The sequence below is a fragment of the Thermobia domestica genome, chromosome 8 (genome assembly GCF_964235325.1).
Source record: "Thermobia domestica chromosome 8, izTheDome1.hap1.1, whole genome shotgun sequence".
NCBI classification, from domain to species: Eukaryota; Metazoa; Arthropoda; class Insecta; order Zygentoma; family Lepismatidae; genus Thermobia; species Thermobia domestica.
This window is the reverse complement of record NC_137461.1, coordinates 122,964,277-122,988,792: the sequence shown is the minus strand read 5'-3', so window position 1 is coordinate 122,988,792 and position 24,516 is coordinate 122,964,277. Positions and strand designations below refer to the sequence as shown.

General features: G+C 34.9%; 1 protein-coding gene across 2 annotated transcripts in view; it reads right to left on the bottom strand.

The window, feature by feature from the left end:
* LOC145693191 (uncharacterized) overlaps nucleotides 1–24,516 on the bottom strand; it is a 49,057-nt gene that overhangs the window by 5,952 nt on the left and 18,589 nt on the right. The window contains exons 4-8 of one of the 2 annotated variants that reach the window (XM_081768968.1): nucleotides 24,179–24,335; nucleotides 17,236–17,429; nucleotides 11,698–11,836; nucleotides 8,277–8,407; nucleotides 5,241–5,478 (exon numbers count right to left, since the gene is read on the bottom strand). In XM_081768968.1, coding sequence (XP_081625094.1) covers nucleotides 5,241–5,478; nucleotides 8,277–8,407; nucleotides 11,698–11,836; nucleotides 17,236–17,429; nucleotides 24,179–24,335 — 859 coding nt within the window. Of the gene's footprint in view, nucleotides 1–5,240; nucleotides 5,479–8,276; nucleotides 8,408–11,697; nucleotides 11,837–15,536; nucleotides 17,030–17,235; nucleotides 17,430–24,178; nucleotides 24,336–24,516 lie in introns of those variants that run through there. The other variant, XM_081768969.1, reaches the window with a different exon arrangement.

Genomic DNA, 24,516 nt, shown 5'->3' with positions numbered 1-24,516 from the left:
ACTTAGTTTAACATCTATATTGTTCTGTACTGGACATGATAAACAAGTTTCGTTCTTCTAGTTATAGTACACAGTAATAAGTATAATGAAAAATGGCCATAATACTTATTTCTACCATGTGTTCTGGCCTACGATATACGATCCTTTTCTTATACTGAAAACTGACACTCGGTAAAAAAAAAAAAAAAAAAAAAAAAAAAAAAAAAAAAAAAAAAAAAAAAAAAAAGGTTTAACAGCTTTTTAGGCCAGTCATCCTGAGTGAGGTTTTTCCACGGTTTTCCTCATTCACAGCAGACAAATGTCGGGATGGTACCTAATATATGTCCCAGGGCAATTTCTCCGTTCCCCGTTCCTTTCTTCCATCTCCCTTCCCCGAATGGTATGCTTGTCAAGGGACGTCATTCTCCAATATGCAACGAGCCTAAAACCATACGTACATGCTGGTACTACCAGAAATATTATAAATAAAAATTAAACTGAAAATTACCACTCAGTTAACGAAGGGCTAAATGCTTAGTTTTACTATATGTTCTAAGATATTTAAAATTCATGACCCTCTTCTTAAGATAAAAATTACACACAGGATTTCCTTTGGGCATAGAATGTTTATACGCGACACGTACAGTAACTTACTGCTAACTCACACGTTAAAATCTGAGGTTTAGTGACGTTTTACTTGCGTGAACAGTAAAGATGTGTAAAATGTCTGGGTACTTTCGGTTGAAACTTAAAGATATAAAATGGTACAAATTCAAGCATTTCATATTATTAAAACAATTATATGCAATATAGTACGGCAACAATTAGTCAACATGGCATTAACATAGCAACACTGCATCTTAAAGACAATTTACGAAATAAGAAGTAGAACCTGTCGATGTGAATGCCAGACGGGAGCTATTTACTGAAAGAAATTAAATTAATTTGGGCATAGCACTTAACTTGAATACTATATTGGAAAAAGAAAGAAAGAATAGCTTCTAAAATAATTCAGAATTGAAGATTGATATACAAAATTCAACACACTGTAAGATACAACTAAGTATTACTTTTACAGTTTTATTAAGAGAAAAAAGTAAATAGTAAAAAGTAAAAGGTTTGTATCACTATGGAGCAAACAAAATTATCTTGATTCAGAAGTCGAAAGAAATAACAGGACGAATATCGTAAACTATCTACTTTCCTCACTATAACAGTGATAATCCTGCATTTTTTTGGAAGGTCATTCATTAATAAGTGGATTTAGTAACGACACAATGTCGATTAATAAAGATCTTAATATACTTCCACTGAAAGAATAAGTATAAGAGAAGGAGAAGGAACGTGGCAGAAAGGATACATAATGAAAAACAGCAATTGATGCATTTTGTAAATACTATGGAAAGACTTTACTTATTTGATGTGTCCTGTTTTTAAGTTTTCGATGAATGTTTCAAGAACTGTATTATCTTAATGGAACTGATAAATATTAATGATTGTAGATATTAAGTTCTCGCTTTGCATTTTTAACGATTTTTTTTTTCCTACTTTTTGTGAAAACCCTGTACGATACTGAATATTGGTACAATCTGAACTGAGAATTGAAAAGAACTTAAAAATAAAATAATAAAATAAATAAATAAATTACAAGCTTTTATTTAAAAGCTGCAGTTGTTTACATTAACCTGTCCTGTTTTCTGGTTATCAGAATTGCCAAATTAAATAATGCATTGATAAGTTGGTAGTAATCCCAAATCAAATCCGTGCACTGGAACATTTGAATTCAAACTTCTGACAACCAGAACAAAACATTGCGTCGCGACAGTTTAAACAAAGACAACAGTGATTTATGTTACACAAACAGTCAAAAATGTACAACTGAACCGACAATCGAACCCTGGTTTCTAGTTTATCTTGCCGATAATGTTAACCATTACTGCCCAGTCCGCCTTCTGAACAATCACACATTCTATCACTCTTGAGGTTGGTGCTCAGCCACTCAAGACCACATGGACTGTGCTTAGGCTCCTAGATGCGTCCGGATTACCCGGAACAGTCCCGAATTTACACCATCTGACACCCCAGGAATTATTCCGAACTCCAATGTCCCGGTTCTCCTCCAAAACGTAAGTTAATTGTGATAGTTAATAACATTTCACATGCGCTACGGGCTCAGTCTGTCATACTTAACGTGAAAGTTTTCCACATAAAAGAATGATTATTCTAACTAAAAACAACTTATGAATCTACTTCCACGATTTTTTGAGTAACACCAGAAAGCCTCCGTCTGCTGGGAAAAACACATCCATCCGCAAAGAGTTTTAAAAATTCGGTTTTTATTATTCATCGATACTCAACTGATACAAATAATCTACTCTGTCACTCACTTTTGATTTTTTTCCTGATGTTTCTGCAAGAAGCATTGCATAACTATGAATGCACTGTACATTTCCATAGGTTGTCCCAGTTTATTAGTATAGGAATATGGAGTCCTAACTGTACCACAACTCCTGTTTTGCATGGGTAACCCAGTGTCTGAAGCGGAATAGGCAGTGAAATGATTAACGCATTGGCACGGTAAGCTGAGTACCCGGATTCGTTTTTCTACCCTGTCACACATTTTTCACTCTTTGCTATCACTGAATTCGAATCACAGAGGATTTGTAGTGAGATGAAAAATTGGCTATTTCCTCCATTTATTATATATTAAAAGTAATTGTTGTAAGTAATTTTAAAACTTACAAATACTACGCATTAGGTGAATGAAACCTCTTCATAGCTCTCATTTTCATTTAGAGTCGCTATCTAGATATTCAACTTGATTGGATGCATATTGAGAGCTACACCCATTGTTAAAGAGGTGCATAAATTCATGGTCACTAAACAAAACATCTACCAAATGATCAAATCATATGCCAATTTCATCTGGCCAAGATTGTTATATTCCATCTCTTTAAGGTATGCCTTAAAATACTTTTTCTATCTTCTACAATGTTTCTTCCCCAAATATTCTGGAATTATAACTATAAAGACGCGCTTAATTCCTGTGCGAGTGATCTCTCTCTCTCCTTTCATACGTCTTGATCTAATTGTGGGCATGGTATTCAGGGATATGAACACTTATAAAATTATACGTTGTGTAACTTCCTTTCTTTACATGTTTGTTCGTGTTTTTCTTTCTTTCTTTCTTTTCTTTTCTTTCTCTCCAAAGATTTCTCCCTACAGATTTTTGTCGAAAATCTCTATCAGTCAACATCCATACAATCAGTTACATTTACTGTTAAATATACTCGAAACTTGAACGTACTTACCAGTTCATAGACTTGTACCAAATCAGCTTTTCTAATAATAGTTCCTAAACAATTATCAGTGGCGCTCGTACTTTCAAACGCCACGAGGCGACCCGACAACAATGTGGGAATACAGTTCAACTCGTATAATCCTAACAACGGCCCGAACGTGTTTCGTTCACTAGTCTATGCTTAGTAGCCGTAAAAAAGTATGTTGATTTTTACATTTCAGGTCTTTCAGGTTATGAGTATGAACATAACAAAGCATGTTCGACACAGTTTATTGATCTAAATAACTGTGATCAAGATGAAGGACGCCTACGAAGAAAAATGTTTAACTAGAGAAGAATCTTTGTTTGGCATAAGACATTTGCAGATAGTGAAATTGACAGTCGCAGGTCAGTCGCACTAAGAACAATTTAAGAAGACAAAAAATGGCTACAAAAAATGCGTCTGTGTGTCAAAAATTCACGCCGTTACTTCGACAGGGAGAAGAAATGTAATGATACAGACAACTATAGTGAATAATTGTTATAAATTTAATGGTTATACAGGGTGTCCGAGAAGTCCTTCCCTGATTACAGAAATTGATAACTCAGGCTAGAAATAAGATAGAAATATATAACTGGTGTTGAATTGTTTACAATATAAAAGTTTTTGTCTGTGTTAGGTTTGTTCTGTTTTACCAAGTCTCAATTTTATTTGTTTTAGGTTTGTAGTACGTAAGTAAGAAGCCCAAGAAGCCATGCCAACCAACCAGGAGAAGGCACAGTGTGTCCTGTGGTACCATGAGACACGATCACCAACCACGGTGCAGAGACAGTTCCAGACAACATTTGGGAGGACTCCACCTGATGTCAAGAGCATTAAAGCCTGGTATGAGAAGTTCAAGAACACAGGGTCGGTTGCTGACCTTCCGAGGTCTGATCGACCAAGAACCTCAGAAGACACGGTGGAGGCTGTGCGGCAGTCTTTTCTGAGAAGTCCTAAGAAATCGGTGCGCAGGGCCTCACGTGAATTACAGATGCCAAAAAGCTCTATCCATGACATTTTACACAAACGTTTATTGTTTCGTGCTTACAAAGTGCAACTCGTTCAGGCCTTGTTGCCCGACGACGGTACACGTCGATATGACTTTGCGGTCGAAATACTATCACGTATTGAGGACGATAATGGTTATCTCAGACGAATTGCCTTTTCCGACGAAGCGACATTCTTTGTCAGTGGAGTAGTGAATCGCCATAATGTACGCGTGTACCAGATCTTGAAACCCTGCAGCAACGAATATCCCTTCAGTGATGTTGGCTAATGTGTGGATGGAAATTGAATATCGCCTAGATGTGCTACGTGTTACCAAGGCTGCTCATGTGGAAGTGTACTGATGTGATCAAAACTTTTATAGTTTGTAAACAATTCAACACCAGTTTCATATTTCTATCTTATTTCTAGCCTGAGTTATCAATTTCTGTAATCAGAGAAGAACTTCTCGGACACCCTGTATTTTTATAACGCTGAGAATATATTACCTAACCTACCATAACCTAAACTACCTTGCAGCTTGTTTGCTAGAGTTGAACTACATGCTTACATCTTTGTCAGATCGCCCTGTGGCGATGTTTGAAAATATGAGCCACTATGACAGTTGGTTTGAAAAAACCTTTGTGCTTCGGGTATTGACGTCTTTCTTTTCTTCTTCGAAAGAACTAAGTAAGTCTTTGGCCTTTTAAAGAAGAACCATGTCTAAGTCCGAGGTATCAAGAATAGTTTAGTACAAGCTTATGAAGTGGAGAATTCTATCAATATTAATGTTTTTTTTTTTTTTCCTTTCCTAACATATGTATGGTAGTCCTTCTGTTTTAGTTTTTACTTTTAGTAGTAATTAATTTTCAGCCATAAATTTACTCTATACAGAGCAACAAGCAAATTTCCATATTAGCTGACAAATATTCACTTTATTTCAAAGCAGTTTACCTGATGCAATTTAAGGTATGTATAGAATTCTGGATCATAGTAGGATAATCCCTCTGCTAAATGCTGGAATTTAAGAGTCATCATATCTCCATCCAACATAAAATTAGAATGCAGGCGTTGCATCAAAGCACAGAAACAGATATAAGCTTGAGCTTCATCCCCCATGGTAACAAGTAATGGCGATGCTAAATCACTCATGCCTTGGCAGTAGCTAACACTGGGATGATTAAGAGCAAAACTGTTAAGAAGAAGAAATAAAACTATTGTCAGTAAAGAAATACATAGTTTTAAAGATATAAGCATGCAATGATAAAAGTAGACATTTTCAAATTGAAAAAGCGTTCCCTTTTCCAGATATTTCCATGTAAGTTTGAAGTTGGTACTTGAATTTGATTAGAATCATTAGAATCAAATTAGAATTATAACATCAGTGATGAGATGTACACAGCTGGATAGTACCTTGACTTAAAATAAAGCGTTCTATCATCTTCATTCCTTTCTTCTAGACGGATTAACGAAGTATATAAAATAAAATTAGAAAAACTTTAAAATTATTTGAAAACGCTAAAGTTCATTTGCTTTCAGAAAAGAGAGTGAACTATTTAAATTTTTAGCTTTGATTATTTATTGGTGTCAATAATTGCACGTTATAACCATCAAAGCATCTATATTAGTGCTTCCCAACCTGCACAGCCCGCCCTCTGGGGATGGAAAGAGAAGAGAGTGAGCAAAAGGGGCGAAGTCTACTGATAGGAATAATCTGTGAAACTATGAATAAACTATCACTTGTAATAACCGTTTAAAATTTAGCTTTATTCGCCAAGTGAGTTTTGTAGTAGACAAACGCCGTACATGTAGGTTCTCTCGTTCCCTCCTACTTTCGCTTTTATGCCATTATTACCCATCTTGTCACCACCGTCTCTTTTAGCGTCGGTACATAAACAAAAACCCAAATAATTTTAATGAACTTCAAAGACGCTCATGTATAACATTTTGTCTTTCCTATTCCTAATCAAGATTTCTTCGTAATTAGAAACTTGATGAATATAAATTGAATATAATATGGTTATTACACGTGCATTATTATTATTATCCCATGCTCATCTGAAATTCCAGATAGGGTCAGGCAAAAACCACGTTCATGTATGACCAATGAGCGAAAAGGAGGAAGAGCGTGAAGTCTGACGGAATTACGAAAGGAGGCACCAGGTAAACAAGGTTGGAAGCCACTGATCTAAAACGAAAACTTGTTTGCAAATACATTCACTCATAGAAGTTTTCATCATTAAAGCGAGCGTAGCGTAGTGAAGGTTTAAACCCATCATTCAACTTGGTCGGCACTATGTGATTATTTGTCCATTCACGATAACTCTATAAAACTTAACCGATTTTAATGAAACTTGATGTGTGCCTTCCTTCAAGTTGCAGAAATAATCCTGTTGTTTGGGGTTGCAATGAATAAGGGTGTAAAAAAATCCAGCCCATTTTGCAATTTTGCACATAATGTAAAACAATTTTTCAGTATAAACCATGTAGAAATTAGCCGATTATGACAACATACTGTATAGTATCTTTAGGGCAATCCGATCATCTCCACAGCTTGGGGTTAAAATCAGTCAAGAATGATGATGAATTTATTTATTTCCTCCAAAATTTATCCCAACATCTCACATAAAATTAAAAAAAAAAAAAAAAAAAAAAAAATCGATAACTTACCTAAAAATTATTCGATTTTGACATTATGCGTATCGTGATGCTTTCACATAATCCGCACTGATTGCAGTTGAAATCAGTCAAATATGAGGACTCACCCCCTATTCGAATGATTTTTAAAAATATTGGTGGAATACTGCTATTGTTTTCTGATTCCCAATAGCCTCTGCTTTTTGCAGCTGAAATGGGTCAATATTGACGGTGTGAATCATCTCCGGTTTTAAATAAAATAGTGTCAGTGAAAATTTATTGAAAACACTCCGATTTTTATAGTACATGTGTTTCATTAGCGATCAGAGACTCACTCCCATAGTTTGGGATTGAAATTAGTAAGAGAGAAAACGGAGGATCGCTCACTTCAACAATGACTAGCATCACTAGTTCATTAAATACAATAAAGAAATACAATTTCGGAATACTAGACACATATACATACTGTATTTGCGCGAATATAGGCCGCACTTTTTTTCCTTACATTTTGGCTTGAAAAATCATTGTGCGGTCTATAATCGAGATTTTCCCCCTCAGATCATAAATCGTCAGTTTCAAAATGACATATACACGTATTAGTTTGTAGCCTTGAATTTGAATTGTTTCAGTTGTAACGGCATATCCACTTTTCCTGTTAAACTACAAAATCAATCTTTTTCCACATTTGGATATTTGCACTTTTGCCCAGTAGATGAACACTGATTTTTCAAACTGTTTAATAGTTTCTCTTCACTTGCACACCACCGACGAAGTTGTTTTCATCAATATCAAATCTGCGTTCAGCTTCCCGCTTTCCGTGTTCCTTTGCATAGCTGATAACTTGAAGTTTAAATTTCGCTGTGTAACTAGTACGCTCCTTTCCAATCGTCACTTACAAACCAAATGATCAACTTTTCTCAAATAAATCAACTGTGAACTTCCATACACTGTCCCTTACATAATAATGTTACCAGACCTCCCAATACGAAACCTGTCCTGTTGGTGATTAGTCACCCTTATTATGCGAGAATTGAAGAAGGGGAAGGAGAGAGATGTAACTCAAAATACTGTCTAATTGAACTTTCTCGTACATTTAGTAGTGCGGCCTATATTCGAGATTTACTCTTTTCTATAATTTCGTGTCAAAAGTTTAGATGCGGACATTTAGTAGTGCGGCCTATATTCGAGATTTACTCTTTTCTATAATTTCGTGTCAAAAGTTTAGATGCGGCCTAAGTTCGCACGCGGCCTATATTCGCGCAAATATTATAACGTATCTTACAACGTGCAATGCTTACATTACAACGTATCTTTATACGAAAGTACACAAGCAGAATAAACACAATTTCTTACGTAGTTAGTATGTTGAAGAGTGAAGCAATATTCTGGTTATCATCACTTCCTGCATAAAATCTATGATGTCGGTCAGTTCTCAGTACATCCTTGCGCACCATGTTCGTTACGTAGGTCAATTCTTCCGTAACCTGAAATGGAAGTAATATTATCCATCACTACAACTAGTCAATGAAAAAAAACCGTAATTCTGAGTAATTTCGTCTCTGAAAATGGAATTGTTACTAATATCACAATTCATATATTGACACACACACACATGCACTATCCAGTCTTCAGTTTCTATTGAATTTATACTACGAGTAGAGATCGAAAAGTAAAGCACACTTGTTTATTAATATATATTTATTCATTTACTGCCCAAGTTTATATAAACAACCAAGCCAAAACTTACATACAATGAAACAATATGTCTTGCCTAATTTTCTGCATTAAGAACCAAGATGCTGGAAATTCAGTTTGGCTCTAGTTTCAGTATGTTTTGTTCACTAAAGTGTTTTTTGAGTACATACCACTTCTAAACATCAGAGTGAAGTTCTTCAACCAAATTCAATCGTTGATTGTTCACCAAAGAGATAAATGTCTGACGGATCCAGTTTTGGACCTATGATGGGTGCTGTAGAAACCTGCACTTTCAAATTTGTGCACTCTTCATTCTCTCGCCTTTCTGGTGATTGTCAGATTCTTGGACAGCCTTTGACTTTGCGAAAGTACAGTTTTTCATGAATAATAACCGTATTCCGAGAAGTACATTTTGAATTTCTACGCTAATTTTCGTAGATGTATACATCAATTATTCCGATTTGCCTTTCCAATGCTTCTGATAGTGGCTAGTTGATTGTTTGATAAAAGTTTAACGCCCTTTTTCAACACCAAGTTATACAAAACTGAACATTGTTTAAATTTAATTCAGAGCCACCATTCGAGTTTGTATCAAAGGCATGTACCTTCCTGGGAACAAAACTCTAGGTTATGAACACAATAAGCACGTGTGTTAGCCACTAGGTCCAAAAGGCATACGACAGTGACTGATGTTGCTGTTACAGGTCGGTCGAATTGGTAAGGTTTTCTTACAAACTTCTAAGACCTTTCACCTCTTCTGCGCTCTTCAGTTGCACTCCTTACTGGTAGACGTCACTAAGGTCGGCCGCTCATTAACCAGAGGATAGGATAGTTGAGCCAAGATACAGTACTATGAACAATGCAACAAAACATCGCATCGCATATTCACTCGAGCACACGCTAGACAAAAGCCTCTCAAACACTGTGATTGAGACACACGGTTAATGAGCTCAGACCCATCTTTCCGCTACTCTTCTGCCTCTTTCTGTCTCGGCTTGGTTGTCCTGCCTCTGGACAATGTGTGGCCAGCCTAACACAAGTGTCTTTTTTATTATTATTTTCACGTCCCAAATTATGTTCCGAGGCTACGAGGCTAAGGAAGATAGTAATGATGATAATGAATGAAATGGGTAAACTGAAGAAAGTGGGAAGAAACAGGAGAACCAAGAAAATCCACGCACGTGGTGTTTGTCCACCACAAAGCCTACTTGGCGAGAGCTAGGACTCCACGCATTAGAGGTGAGCGATCTACCACTAAACCACTGTGAAAGTTTTGTAACTCTACAAGGTCTCAAACTATCCACCTGCAGACATTTTTTAACTTGAAATGATTACATACACTCATGAAGTACTCCCTGTGTAGTAATAAGATTTCTCACTATTTATACTGTAAATATATTATACAGCAAGAATTTCTTGAATATCCATAAAAGCTTCAAGTTAAAATTCTTTGTCGACGTCTATTATATCATCCGTTTGCTGTGTGGTTGAAGATTGAACATAAGTTGAAGATCGTCAGTTGAATGTTCGTTAGTTGTGATCTTATGTATGAGTACATAATGACTTTGCATTACCCAAGGATTAGGAAGAGAAGAAAATCTTGTTATCGAACTAAAAATTATCCCATCACGTTTATTCTATACAATGGGCAAGCAGAGAATTTCATGTATTATGATTTTTATGTAGTAACAAGCCTTCTTTAGATGTGCTGACGAAAAGGTGAAAAAAGCATCTAAACCGTTCATAGATGTTGTCTTTTGAATATTTTAAGGTACAGTATTTTTTTATTTACTGTTAATAGATATGTACACCATCGCATCAATCAGTAATTACCCCATAGTAAACACCTAACAAATATTTTCATAAACTGAGGATATAGCGAAGATTGATGTAACTATCTGGCTCCTTCACTGAGCTTGAAGATATGTTTTTAAAAACACATATTTACAGGTCGAAACTTAAGCTACTTCGTATATCACGGTATCACATATAATTGATATTGACAAGTCATAGGTAAATCGCTAAAAATACGGCCAGGGCAGCATTGCTAATAAGAAAAGTTCCGATGTTTCTGAACAGAGATTACTCAAACAACACTCACATATGCTGCTACCGCAAAGAAAAAAAAAATCATTAATGATTACAATAATCAACACGACTTTTTTTTTAATCACATTTTTGACATAAGTTCCTTATTATGTGTATATAACTAAAAATACACTTACACAAAAATAGGTTATTAATACAAAATATATATAAGTAACTTGCGGTGGGATATATATAAACGAGAAGCCAAGTAATAAGATTTTGATCTGAAAATTTAATTTTGTTCTTAAGGGTACTCAACTATTGGACTTACTGAAAAATATATTTAACTATACTAACAAGAACTTGGTCAGCATGATGAGGGGAGGTCAGAAAGATCTTACCCTCGCCATGATAGTCATGTAAAAAACTGCACATTGATAGGTTGGCATTTTACTAATGTATGTCCTATTGATTTGATGTATAACAGCCAGAAAACTAGGCAGAAGCAGCACGTTGAACAAAACCGAATACTGAGATGTGATTAGGTTTCTCAATCTTCAAAGAAAATCGGCACGAACGATACAGGAGATAGCGGATGTATACGGTAAGGGATGTAAATCTTACGACATAATGAAATATTGGAAGATAGGATTCAAAAGTGATCGCATAAGTTTACATGATGTTGATGACCCAAGAGAAAGTAGTCCCTCAACGGCTACAGACAAGCATGATAGCAAAAGTTAAACAGTTAGTGCTTGAAGCATGGAACTATTAATGAAAAATCACTCATCTTAACGGTGCAATACCGTACGTTTGATTATAAAAAATCCAACACTATTTGGTTACACATCTACTAGCTTCAACTGTCAGCTGTCAAATGACGTTAGTTCTGACCCACTGCTACTCATATAACCTGAGATTTGAGACACTTACGCCATCTTATGTCCAAAGACTCAATACTTTTAGACTACCTCATAAGATGAAAAAGTACTTTGAGTTATCTCCTAATTACGAACTACTTACAATTAATAACAACCAAATGCTAGCTAACCTGTCCGTTTTGAAACATGTCTCTCCACGTATCTCGCAACGCTTCGTATTCGTAGGACTTCTTTTTCATATAATCCATCCTTTCCTTTCCAGTCATGCCATCAGGATACACATTAAGGATATGTTTCCACACAACTTTCCTAAATGAACAAAATAAACAATTAATAACGGTTACGAGTAATAACAATATATCTTTAAAATTACAGTCAAAATGTTACTAACCATATCTACATGATCATCCAAAAATGGTGTGAACAGAATTTCCCGACATTATATTTTAGGAGATCAATATAAGATCATACATGCTAATTTAATTTTAAAATCTTGAAAATAACAATAACAACCACTTGTTTCAATCTACTCAGCCAATCAAAATGCATTTTCATCTCACATACATTTGATATTATGTTTATAAACTAAAGTCCAAGACCTCAATAGCTATTACTGCTTTACGATTTAACTGTATTTAAACTTACAAATAATTTAACCCGAACCTTCTCAAATTATCTTACAAGCAAAGGGTCCAAATGGATGAATCGAGTTGCGGGATGAGACATAGTGCGCCTGATAGAGGATGTGAAAATATGTGTATGTGCAAAGTTATAGCGGCTGAGCGCCATAAGAAACGGAGGGGGAGAGAGTCAAAGTTGGTGGGGAAGGGCTATGATATGTTATTGAAATACACCAAATAAAGTGTTGAATCCTAAAAACAGTGAAAGATAGACAATGCAAACGGTAGTAGTTTCGAATATTGGCAAAAGAAGAATGGGTAGAGTAGATCACGAACCTCTACCGCCATCCTGAAATCCGCCATTTTGAAATGTGTGATATTTTTTTGAAATGGAAAGGTAGTCATGTGATATATCAATTAGGGCCAGCGTGTTCTCAAAATGTCAATTATGAACTTTATTGATCATTATCTGCACTTATTTTGAATATTTAAGATCATCTTTATAGTTATTTACGAAATTCTTTGACACTGATACTAGTATGTTGAAAATTTGGTTTTTCACGAAAACACATGTACGTTAAACATATCTACAAGCCAAGAAAATTAACAGTGAAATTTGATATCCAAGTTGTGTATTATGACATTATTATTTATGATATTTACTTTGAATTTGCTTCATATAGTGCCGAAAAGAACTGTTCCGGTCTGGAACAACTGCTTTCACATTTTTTTGTTGTTGTTTTGATTTGTTTCTTGCGCTTTTAGTCGAAAACAGTGTGGAATTTATATAGCTACATTTTGTTAAATGACATACTTACTAATATAAAGAATAACATAATAATATCTGATAGATTGGAATGCCATTATTACATACTGTACGTAAACCATTATATTTTTCACTACTTGCTATATTTTTTACTCAACTTTCTTTGTTCACCTTCGTAAGGAATAGCAACTTTGGATGAGTGTAGCACGTGATATCTAAATGAAAAGTGGACTACTGCAGTCGAATACAGCAATGAAGTTGTAGCGGAAAATAAGTTATGGGGTGAGGTGGCTTTCTCGAGTGTCTATCGTGTCGCATTATGTTTGATCGGTTTGTATGAAATATGAATCCTTCGATTATTGTGACAATGTTGGCACAGGACACGATAATTGTGTCCTCCGACGACGGATCATAATTGCAAGTTCCGAACCAACATTCCACCCCATAACTTATTTTCCGCTACAACTTCATTGCTGTATTCGACTGCAGTAGTCCACTTTTCATTTAGATATCACGTGCTACACTCATCCAAAGTTGCCATTCCTTACGAAGGTAGACAAAGAAAGTTGAGTAAAAAATATAGCAAGTAGTGAAAAATATAATGGTTTTCGTGCAGTATGTAATAATGGCATTCCAATCTATCAGATATTATTATGTTATTCTTTATATTAGTAAGTATGTCATTTAACAAAATGTAGCTATATAAATTCCACACTGTTTTCGACTAAAAGCGCAAGAAACAAATCAAAACAACAACAAAAAAATGTGAAAGCAGTTGTTCCAGACCGGAACAGTTCTTTTCGGCACTATATGAAGCAAATTCAAAGTAAATATCATAAATAATAATGTCATAATACACAGCTTGGATATCAAATTTCACTGTTAATTTTCTTGGCTTGTAGATATGTGTAACGTACATGTGTTTTCGTGAAAAACCAAATTTTCAACATACTAGTATCAGTGTCAAAGAATTTCGTAAATAACTATAAAGATGATCTTAAATATTCAAAATAAGTGCAGATAATGATCAATAAAGTTCATAATTGACATTTTGAGAACAAGCTGCCCTAATTGATATATCACATGACTACCTTTCCATTTCAAAAAATATCACGTATTTCAAAATGGCGGATTTCAGGATGGTGGTGGAGGTTCGTGATCTACTCTACCCATTCTTCTTTTGCCAATATTCGAAACTACTACCGTTTGCATTGTCTATCTTTCACTGTTTTTAGGATTCAACACTTTATTTGGTGTATTTCAATAACATAGCATAGCCCTTCCCCACCAACTTTGACTCCCTCCCCCTCCGTTTCTTATGGCGCTCAGCCGCTACAACTTTGCACATACACATATTTTCACATCCTCTATCAGGCGCACTATGTCTCATCCCGCAACTCGATTAATCCATTTGGACCCTTTACTTGTTAGTGTCTCATGTTAAGTTTCCTTTAATATGGACCACATTCAAATACTATTAAGATCTAAATAAGAATGCAGTCGCGCAAACAATTAAAATCACACACTTCAAGTCATGTAATTCGCAAAGTTCAACATATGTTGCAGAAATTACCCGATATATAATTTTCTGAGAGCAGTTTTTTGTTATTAACATGTTCTACTCAGATTGGGAAGTTCTAATACTGTAAAAACTCATCCTGATTATTGAATGTTTGTTAATTGAAGTTTAGGGTCCATTTTCATTACCGAGGCTTTATGAGACGTAAACTTACAGTTTCACGTTGATCCCGGACCACAATAACGCGTTCTATGTTCCAATGAGAATCAAACCCAGCACCCCGTGTACTAGCTACTAGTACTAGCGCTAGCCTGTAGAGGAGAGTTCCATCTCAATTGTTGATGTTCTGTTCTCAATTACAGGTATGATTAACCGGACAATTTTGTAATGATCACCAAGGATCATTACGAGAAAACACTGGCAGAATGAAGTATATATACAGGAGGGGATCCAGGATATGATCAAGGGAGGGGCTGAACCATATTTTGCAGTTTTATCCCGTGTAAAGCAGGATTGAAGCCCATTTTATCCAGTGTATATCTGAGCGTCAAGGGGAGAGGGCTACAGCCTCCCCCCTTGGATCCGCCACTATATATATAATCTTTAATTCAAAAATCCATTAACTAAGACTGTATTCTCCTAGAAAGTGTCAGTTATATTAAGACACGGAAGAAGAGCCAAAAACAAACTCTCTTGAGTTTAATTTAGTTGCAGAAAGCGACTCGTGACCCGGAAACTGAGGACAGAAAACAGTATTTAAACTTCGGTTTTTGAGGTCACATCGGGGAAGTAAACGGTGCTTGAGCGAAAATGCTGTTCGTCGTCCAGCGAGTACTTTCTTAACAGACACCGAAAATCGACTCTCCAGAGGATTTAGCGTCTTTCCGCTGTATTCAACTCCTGGTGACTTTTGAAGTGATACAACTTCCTAAGCGAGAAGTCCAGTCTTGATACTTCAACGTAGAGCTAAGCAGTTTAGTTTTAACGACCAACAAGGATAAATATGTTCGTGACGCCAGAAAGAAACTCCAGTGACGTATATCAGCTATGACGGCTATAGTCGCGCATCATAAAGGTCGTGGGTTCCAAACGAGCTATACTTACCAAATGCTACTGCCTCCGTCGCCATCCGCAGAGGTCCTGAGTTCAATCCAGTCTTCTTAGCCACGCAAAAAGGTTTGCTGTGGGCCGCTACAGTCGTCATCCGCAGAAGTCCCGGATTCAATCCAGTCTTCCCTGCCACGCAAAGAGGTTTGCTGTGGGCAGAACTTAATCTCAATGCACTCCATCATAGGAGTCAGAGTTTGGAAGAGGAATGTTATAATGTAACTAGTGATTACAATACATTTTAATTAGTGCGCGTTTTCTGCGTTATCGGTGTCAGTGAAATGAAGATAGAAGCTGTTTTCCAAAAAAGGCCGGAAAAAACTGGAAGTAGCCAGCTATGAAAACTAAATGTGTAACGAATCAGATTTACTATCAAGATACTTCTAAACCGAATTAATAGAAGGCTTATCGCATGCCCGGCGTAGCACTTAACATTCTTTTATCAATCAGACAGGAATCTTTGATATTTAATTAGACTACAGTATTAATTTTTACTGCCTTCAGAGTTAATCAAAATTCGCTAATATTGACTTTCAATATAAAATTTAGATGTTTTGACCCTGGTCTAGTATAACCATTATACATCAGATATCAGTAGTAGTGACCTGTACGTTCCCTTTGTTATGTGTGCAGTTTTGAAAATAAACATTCATCGCTATTATATAAGTTTTGTTTCTTATTTCCTTACAGCAATTCTTAAATAAGGTTCATGAAGGTCAAAGAAACTAGTAGTATTATATTTAATGAAAGTTCACCAAGTAATTGTAAAATAATTTCCTTATTAGTGGTGGAATTGCGTTGGTCTAGCGCTCAGCCTCACTGGAAGAAGAAACATTATGTATTGCAGATTAGCATACCTTTAAGGAGAACCGAACCCTTGATCACATGCAACTATTGTACCATCAAAACATTTAAAGTTGGATTTTAATTTGTTATTTAACTTTGTGCAAGTGGACGGGTACGAGATTCGATTGAGGACACATTGACACAGTTCCTTGTTATTTAGATTAATCAAGCAATTGTAAGCTCGATTGTGAAAGGTATTTGTGGTTTATCTGCTTACATACAAGTTATACAAAAGAATGGTTAACACTTTCCAATGAATCAAACGTCTTGAAGTTTAAGCCTCATATACCGGTATATCTTTGTGTCAGTATTGCCAGGCTAAGCTTATGGAAGTATAATCTGAGTTGTTTCATGGTGCTGGTGTAGTATGATTAGGCTTAACATAGTTTCTGTAAACTTCAATGTAACTAAAACTGAAGTTTAACAGTTATACTATTATGATAATATTTCGAATTAAGGACCGAGTCTTTGATTCCATCAATCGTAGTAGTAGTAAAAAATTAAATTGACTGATTGATTAACATATTTAAAGGGGACGTCAGCTCCGAGGCTATTTGTTCCCGCCACAGAAAGTATCTTTGAAGTCCTTTATTTTTGCCGATATTTTAAGATAATTATACAGTTTTACTTTAGATGTGGAAAGAAATACTTGTTTACTTTTGTTCTTAGTAATCCCAATATATTTTGCTGATCTTTGTCCGCACGTTCATCTGCAAACATTGCCTAATTAAGAAAGATGAAAAACAAAAAAATAATTAATTAAGACAGAAATTTAATACCACCAATGTCATGTAATATGTAAGTCAGTTTCCATATAGATAAAGAATATAATGTAGAACCGCATACGCACCTCAAACTAGGTTCTATTCCTCCTTTATAAATAACAGATCGAAGTTCTCTGGGCTGAACAAGCTGACCAACAGGATCTAAGAATCTTCTGAATTCGGCATCGGCCAACGGAGGACGAGGTGGTTGAATTGGTATTTGATTTTGGTCCTCACATAGATTTAATGCTCGCTGCACCATATTGAAGGTCTTTTCAACCTGGGAAATATTCATAAATTTTGATAACTATTTGATATAAACTTCATAAATAACATCCAATGCAACACAAAATCTCCAAGATTACCTTTATAATTTCTCGCTAATAAACTTCTAGTCGCCATTGTCAACCAAATATTTTAGTTGTGCAATAGGCATTTGACTGTATCTTGTTTGCAAAGAAAAATACTAGATTCAGATCTGAAATTTTGTGCTTTGTAGTTTGCTTTGGCTATTGATAAATAATTATAGAATTCAATTAGAAAAATACTTATAGCAATTCAATGCACACACTTTTCAACGATCAATCGTCATCATCCTCAGTGCGCATTCCTTAGGACAATCACGATGCTTGTAGAACTGCATATTCTGAGACACCTTTTAACAGACAACGACAAGAAGTCCAGTAACACAACATCAATTAACACTATTTGTACAGTGGAAGAAACTGATTAGAATAGGTAGTTCTACAAGCAACGCGATGTTCTTAGGATGACGATAATATATCGTTGAAGAAGCCGATTTATAGTCCCATTAAATAAGGCAAATACGAAGATATGTTATTCCTTTTGTTATGTGGGTGTTTTGGTGAGTACTTTAATGATTAATATACTTCTTGTCACGTTATGAAGTGATCATAGAATTTCTTTCCTCGCTTCGTTTATACAAAGCTTACTATGTATATAAGAGGTGTTCTAAAAATAGTATTACATTATTTCCTTCTAAAGTAATCAATATCATCATGACAAAAAAGGAACAACCCTACACAGTTGCCATGGTCAATGGTTAACGTCATTTTCGCAATGACATGAAGTTCTCCATTTATTATTTAATATGTATATTTTTATTCTAATGAAATAAACATAGGATGATTCTACGGTTTCAGGTTTTTCGAAACAATCTTGGAATATCCGACTGTAACATTCAGGAGGTTAAAATAATTAGAAAAACTTCATCATATATTGAAAAGAATGTATCTGAATCTTATCATACAAGAACGAAAAAAACGCAAATTAAATTTGGATGAAGGCAACCCTTCTAAGAATTTGAATTGCATTACTGATGATTTTATTAAAAATTTTAAAACTACCGAAGTTTGAACTTACTTTACTTACATTATGTGTAAGTGTACGGCATGATATTGGAGCAGTTGATCATAATGTTACCAAGATATTCCCTAACTAAAATTGTCTTGGTTACTTAGATTTTGTGATATTTGTACAGTGAAGTTGGGTATACAAGCATTATATGTTGACTAACACATCAATAATTTACGTTTTACGTTCATTAAGGACTTGTAAATATGCGAGTTTAGTGTATTCATTGCTTTTGGTACTTGGAGCGACTAAGGATGGAAAAGTAGCGACTTTCAAAAATCTATTTGCTAGAATAAATATATTGGCACTGTAAGATTACCCATTTAGTTAAGAAAAATGTTCCGAACAGTTCGCATATTTTATCGCTAGACTTCGGATCGTCATGTACTGAAGAATGTCAAATTGTGTCTGCAACTATGCACTTAAAATGGTAATACAGTGGTAAATATTCAATTATCCAATACTACCTTTTATTCAGCGAATTTATTGTATCTGCTAATGATAGGTGGTTTGGAGTTAGCATCCCTTGCAGCTAAAATGCCCGCCTAACTGACCGGTATTTTACCGGCTCACCGGGTTTTTGTCAAGCTAATTATATATTTCAACGTCTTCATCTGTTTTGAGGATTATGGGTGGTGCTGGTAATTTGCTCAGAGTACGCAAACCTATTTGTAGACCGAGGCTACATGAGACGTGGATCCAGAGCCTAACGTGGAATCCGCACTACAAGAGCTCCCATTGGGAACTGAACCTGGGTATCCTCTACCAAAGGCGTATACGCTAACCGTACATGAAGAAGCTCTCTTCTAATATAAGTAGACATTTTCAATGTGAGTACATGTAGAAGAAACTAATACAAAGCGCTGTTATTTTATTTATGTTAAAACAATTATGGGACTTTAAACACACTTTTATGCAGCACATAAGAAAATATTCTTTCTGTCTGAATGTCACTTGCTGAGAAACTGGGAAATACTTGGTTCATTATTCCTATAAAATCTTGATTTACACAATATAAATTTTAGACCTGAATGTTTTTGCAACAATTGATTCTGTCTTTCCCGTAAATACTGTCTAATTGTCCCTATTGATTTTTTTTTTTTTTTTTCTGATCGGAACAGTTCCAATACATTAGTGAGTTAGCTACATTCTTTCAATTGTGTTACTTTTTAGTAGTATTTAGATCTCTACTACTCTCCCAAAATTTTAGGGGTAAAAGTAGTAGTGAAAAACATATCCCAAATTTTCGGCAATGATCATCGACCTTCCAAAAATTCGACCAAATGAGTTCATTGTGGCCAAACTTTTATGACCTTTGACCCTCAAAAATATTTGATTTTTTTATCTGTGAGAAGTGTACATATCTCGGCGCCCAGGATATGTATTCTACACCCTGCACAACAAAAGTAAATGTTTTGTTCTTGGGTGTGTGTTGGACTTGTTTAACACAATCTTTACAAAATACATTTTCGCCATCAATTGATAACATTTCTTCGCTAACAATCACTGCTTGGAAAGGAATAACTTGGAAGACCTCTTTTGGCATCACGATCTCAAATGCGATGTACACACAACAGAATAATTTTGTCAATTGGCTTCATTCAATGAACGAAAAATGTTGCTAATGTTGAGATGAGTCATACCCACCAACAAACACTGACACGTCTTGTTTTGACCCAATATATGATTCATGTACACTTTCCCCTCTTTGCATAACACCAGAAATTCAACGGAGATATTTTAAAAGAACTAATTTCAACCTCTAATCCAAATCATCACTAACTATGAACTCAAAGTTCTTCTTTGCTGAAACTAACTTCAGTGATTTAAGTTTTAAAAATAAATAAAAATCAGGTAAAAAACAAATAACGTAATAAATAACTCTATGGGTTATGCATTTATACACACTAATGGTAGAAATATGCATTAATCTCCCAAATGCATTTATGTGTACTAGTTGATATAGATCAACCTAGTACATCGATATCATATTAGGAAAAAAACATGCAAATATATGCAAAAGCCCGAACCTGATTCATCAAATATATGAATGTTGATTTATGTGAGACACCGGTTTATATTAAGATAAAATGTAGTGCAACAATTTAGGAACAGAGCTTCCTCGTAGAAATCTTTCGTGACTATACAGTAAGCATACGCACCTTTGATGCAGGAGATTGGGGTTAGATTCCAGGTGGGGCTTATGTGAATCAGATTTCACGTACGCTGTGTACCTATTTCATATATATCGTCAGTGCTGAATGGGACGCTGTTCCAAATCAATCATCAAATTTAGGAACAATAACAAAATTATAACTTCAATAAAAATAGAACATGTTAAAAGTAAAAACTTGTAATCATTTCTAGGTTAATAATAATAATAATAATAATAATAATAATAATAATAATAATAATAATAATAATAATAATAATAATAATAATAATAATATAAGAAGAAATATTTTAAGTTAGCAAATGATCATAAAATATCTATTACTTGTAAATATTGTTTAGCATTTAGCACCATAAATATAGAAAACATTTCTCGATAAATTAAACTGAAAAAAAATATTATGCACTATATTGTATATAATTCATCAAGGACAGTTTACTTTCTGTGAACGAACAACAGGAACTAAAATATTTTTTACTGCCAATTAAAAAAAAGTTTGAACCACGTGTTCATAGCACATGCTTCTGTCATTGAAAGAACTAGATAAAAAAAAGTTTATGCAGATGTTCCTAAACAGTCTGTGTTTATGTCAGTATGTCACGAAAAACAACTAACCTAAAAACAATATTACTAATGTAAAAGACTAAATTTTCATCACAACAGAAATGTTTAGCACCTACTCGTATTTCTTTGAGTCTGCCGAAAGTTTGTCATCTGCAACGAAGATATAAATTGCTATACAAAAAACAGGCGTCACAACTGTTTTCTTTCTTCCTTTCTCTCTCTCTCTCTCTCGTTGAACAGAACAATTTATCCTTTCTAACAGAGAGAAAATACCGTGCCATAGTTTTATAAACATAATATGACACATACTATATCAATTCTGATGAACCAAGTACACATTATCCAACATACACACTAATCTTCCCATGCTTCATATGCTTACTGTGAATGGTGATTAGCTGTAACAAGTGTACAGGAAAAATATTTTTTTTTTTTTTCTTATACAGATGGTCTATATGGCATCGCAACAAGGACACTACATCTGGGCATCTGTTGCTACTTTATGCAAAACACCACTATGAAACGGACTATACCAAGTATACGTAAAAGGAGTATAAAGTAAGTTGAACACGATTACGAATACAATATTGCAAATTGATTTACTTTCCTTATTCCTTCTCATTTTATCTCTGAAGATAATGTGAAAACATATTCATTTTAAAATATAATTTAAAAAGTATATGAGAATCTTTTTATTTTTATATACGACTTCCATACGGTATGAAAATAATAGAAGTTATACTACTATTGTGTACAAATTGGCATCTAAATTCAACATAGCATTCTAGTCTCGAGGTTGCAACGCTGGAACTTCTACGAAGTCTTCACAGTACTTCGATGTGCATTTCAGCCAATTTCAAATCGTAATCTGTGCACTTTTTTTGTTTTATCTGAATGTGGATTATTAGTTTTCAGCTTCATTACCTTTAAGAGAAAAAACTATGTTCTCGAAAATTTGGTACAAGAATCACAAATGAGGTAACATCTACTTATTCTGCTGAAAATGAGCATAATTTTAATCTGAGATGGTAATGGATTTCTTACGATTGTGCTTTTAAGTTTGTAATATATCATAAACGCCCCACCGGAAGTCAAGGAAGGCTCAGTCCCACTGTTAGATCATTAAGCAATACTTCCTCGCATCATAGCAGATGCACATACGATACATACATAAAAGGCACGTTATTAGATTGGATACCCCCCTTAGGCAGATGTAGTATAAACCAGAGGCTTTTTAAAATCAAAATATTCTCCATATTTAAAAGATATACCAATGAACAATTTATTAACGAGATAATAAAGAACAAGTAAACAACAAAAATATATATATGAGTGAAGCTCATATAGAACAAGATTTATCTTCAAACGTCAATTTCAATTAAATTATATATATGATACGGTACTAACAGTAGGTTATAATATATTACCAAAATAATTGAATTTAATTATACATTAAATTAACAGTACTTTTACAAACAACAGAACTAAATCCGTCATCAATCAATTCCCTCGTTGTCCAGTGAATTGCGAGGCACAATTTTACACTAAAAAACAATTTTAAAAAAATCCAACCAATACGCACCCGATTTGAAGTCAATCTGACACACGGCAGAAGGAATTCAAATCGCGGAGCTAGATATGACGTTATATCGTATTCAATAGTAGCAGAAAAGTAAACCAATAATGCAAAATGTAACCAACTGAAGACAAGAATGAGAAAAAATACCATATTTTAGTGATACTCAAGTACAATACACTACAAGTTCCCTGCCCCAGCTTCCTAGTGCCGTCAATTGCAAAGTGAAGCTTCATACAGTAAGTTGCTGTTCTGGAACTACAAGCAAATTCTTCACTGGCAGCACATTTCTTTCTCATAAAGCAAAATGAGCCAAAGGTGAAACATCCTGCCAAGAAAGAAGTTCGTCCCTGCCCCAAATAGGCGAGCTGCACTAACTATAAGTCTGATAGTGCACGTGGTTCGATTCCTGGTGGGAGCTCATGTGGTTTGGATTCAACGTTAATCAGTAGGTCCACGTCTCATATAGCCTAGTTGCTGAAAGGAACGCTAAACTAAAATCAACTCAACAACAGTTTTGAAATAAAATGAAATCTTTCAGTTTAACGTCCCACGATTATGCCCTTTAGGCTAAGGGAGACGATGATTAAGGCAAGTGAATGATAATGGAATAATTGGTGGAATAATGTGGGAGAAAACAGGAATACCCCGAGAGAACCTACGAACGCGATGTTGTCCACCGCAAACTTACTTGGCCGGTTCTCTGGTCTGAGTATTCTTTACATTCTACAAGGATATGCCGTAATATTTACTAGTATGTTACCGTCTTCCCTATATGGACAATTAAGCCATACATTAAATAGGACTGTGTGAGATGAAGAGTGTCTGACAGTCAGGATTATTTCATCTTAGCGAGTAGTACGCCAAAATATGTTTTACTCAGGGAACTTATTTTCGATTCCAGATTTTTTCAATCCGCTTGCCAGTGAAAGTGCATCCATTGGAGAAAACAGTTACTAAGATCAGAGCAAGGCAGGGTGTGCTCCAGTGAACCCCCTGCAAATGTGGCGTTCTTGGATGCCTTTTGAACCGAGTTGTTAGCTTAAGGTAATATCGATCAACATTATCTTGAAGAATCTGGGTTTACCATGAAGAAACCTTTCTTCTTTCTTTCTTTCTTTCTTCAAGTTTCTATACTAGTTATTAACATTTTCTTGTAGCACACGATCATAACACTGGAAAGAGATGAATGACTTGGCACCAATTAGGTATACTTGGTTTGTAACATTAGCAAAATTGCATCGAATGAGTTCCTCTTGAAACAATTGATTCCTGTACGTAACAGTTTTAGTTTTAAATGACCATAAGAAATCTATAAAATGTTATTTATGTCTATGCTTACCTGATTAAGAATAATACCAGGAAGCCTATTCTGAGACTTAGTTTCATTAATCTGCGTATGAGGAACTTCGACTGAACCAATTATATCCCAATCATCTACAACTGATTCCTCAAATGGTTTCATATCAACTCGTAGACAGAGGCATGGGTCAGAAGCACTGAAAAAAAAAAAAAAAAAAAAAAAAAAAAGTAATATAAAACGAAAATATTCAGATTATAAAGCCATATGTATGGGAGAAAGGTTGAAATTGACAATTTTGAAATGAGTAACATGTCTGTGGAAAGGACAGATTATAAAAAAATGTGTGCTAGTTACACGAAGAATAATACGATACAAGT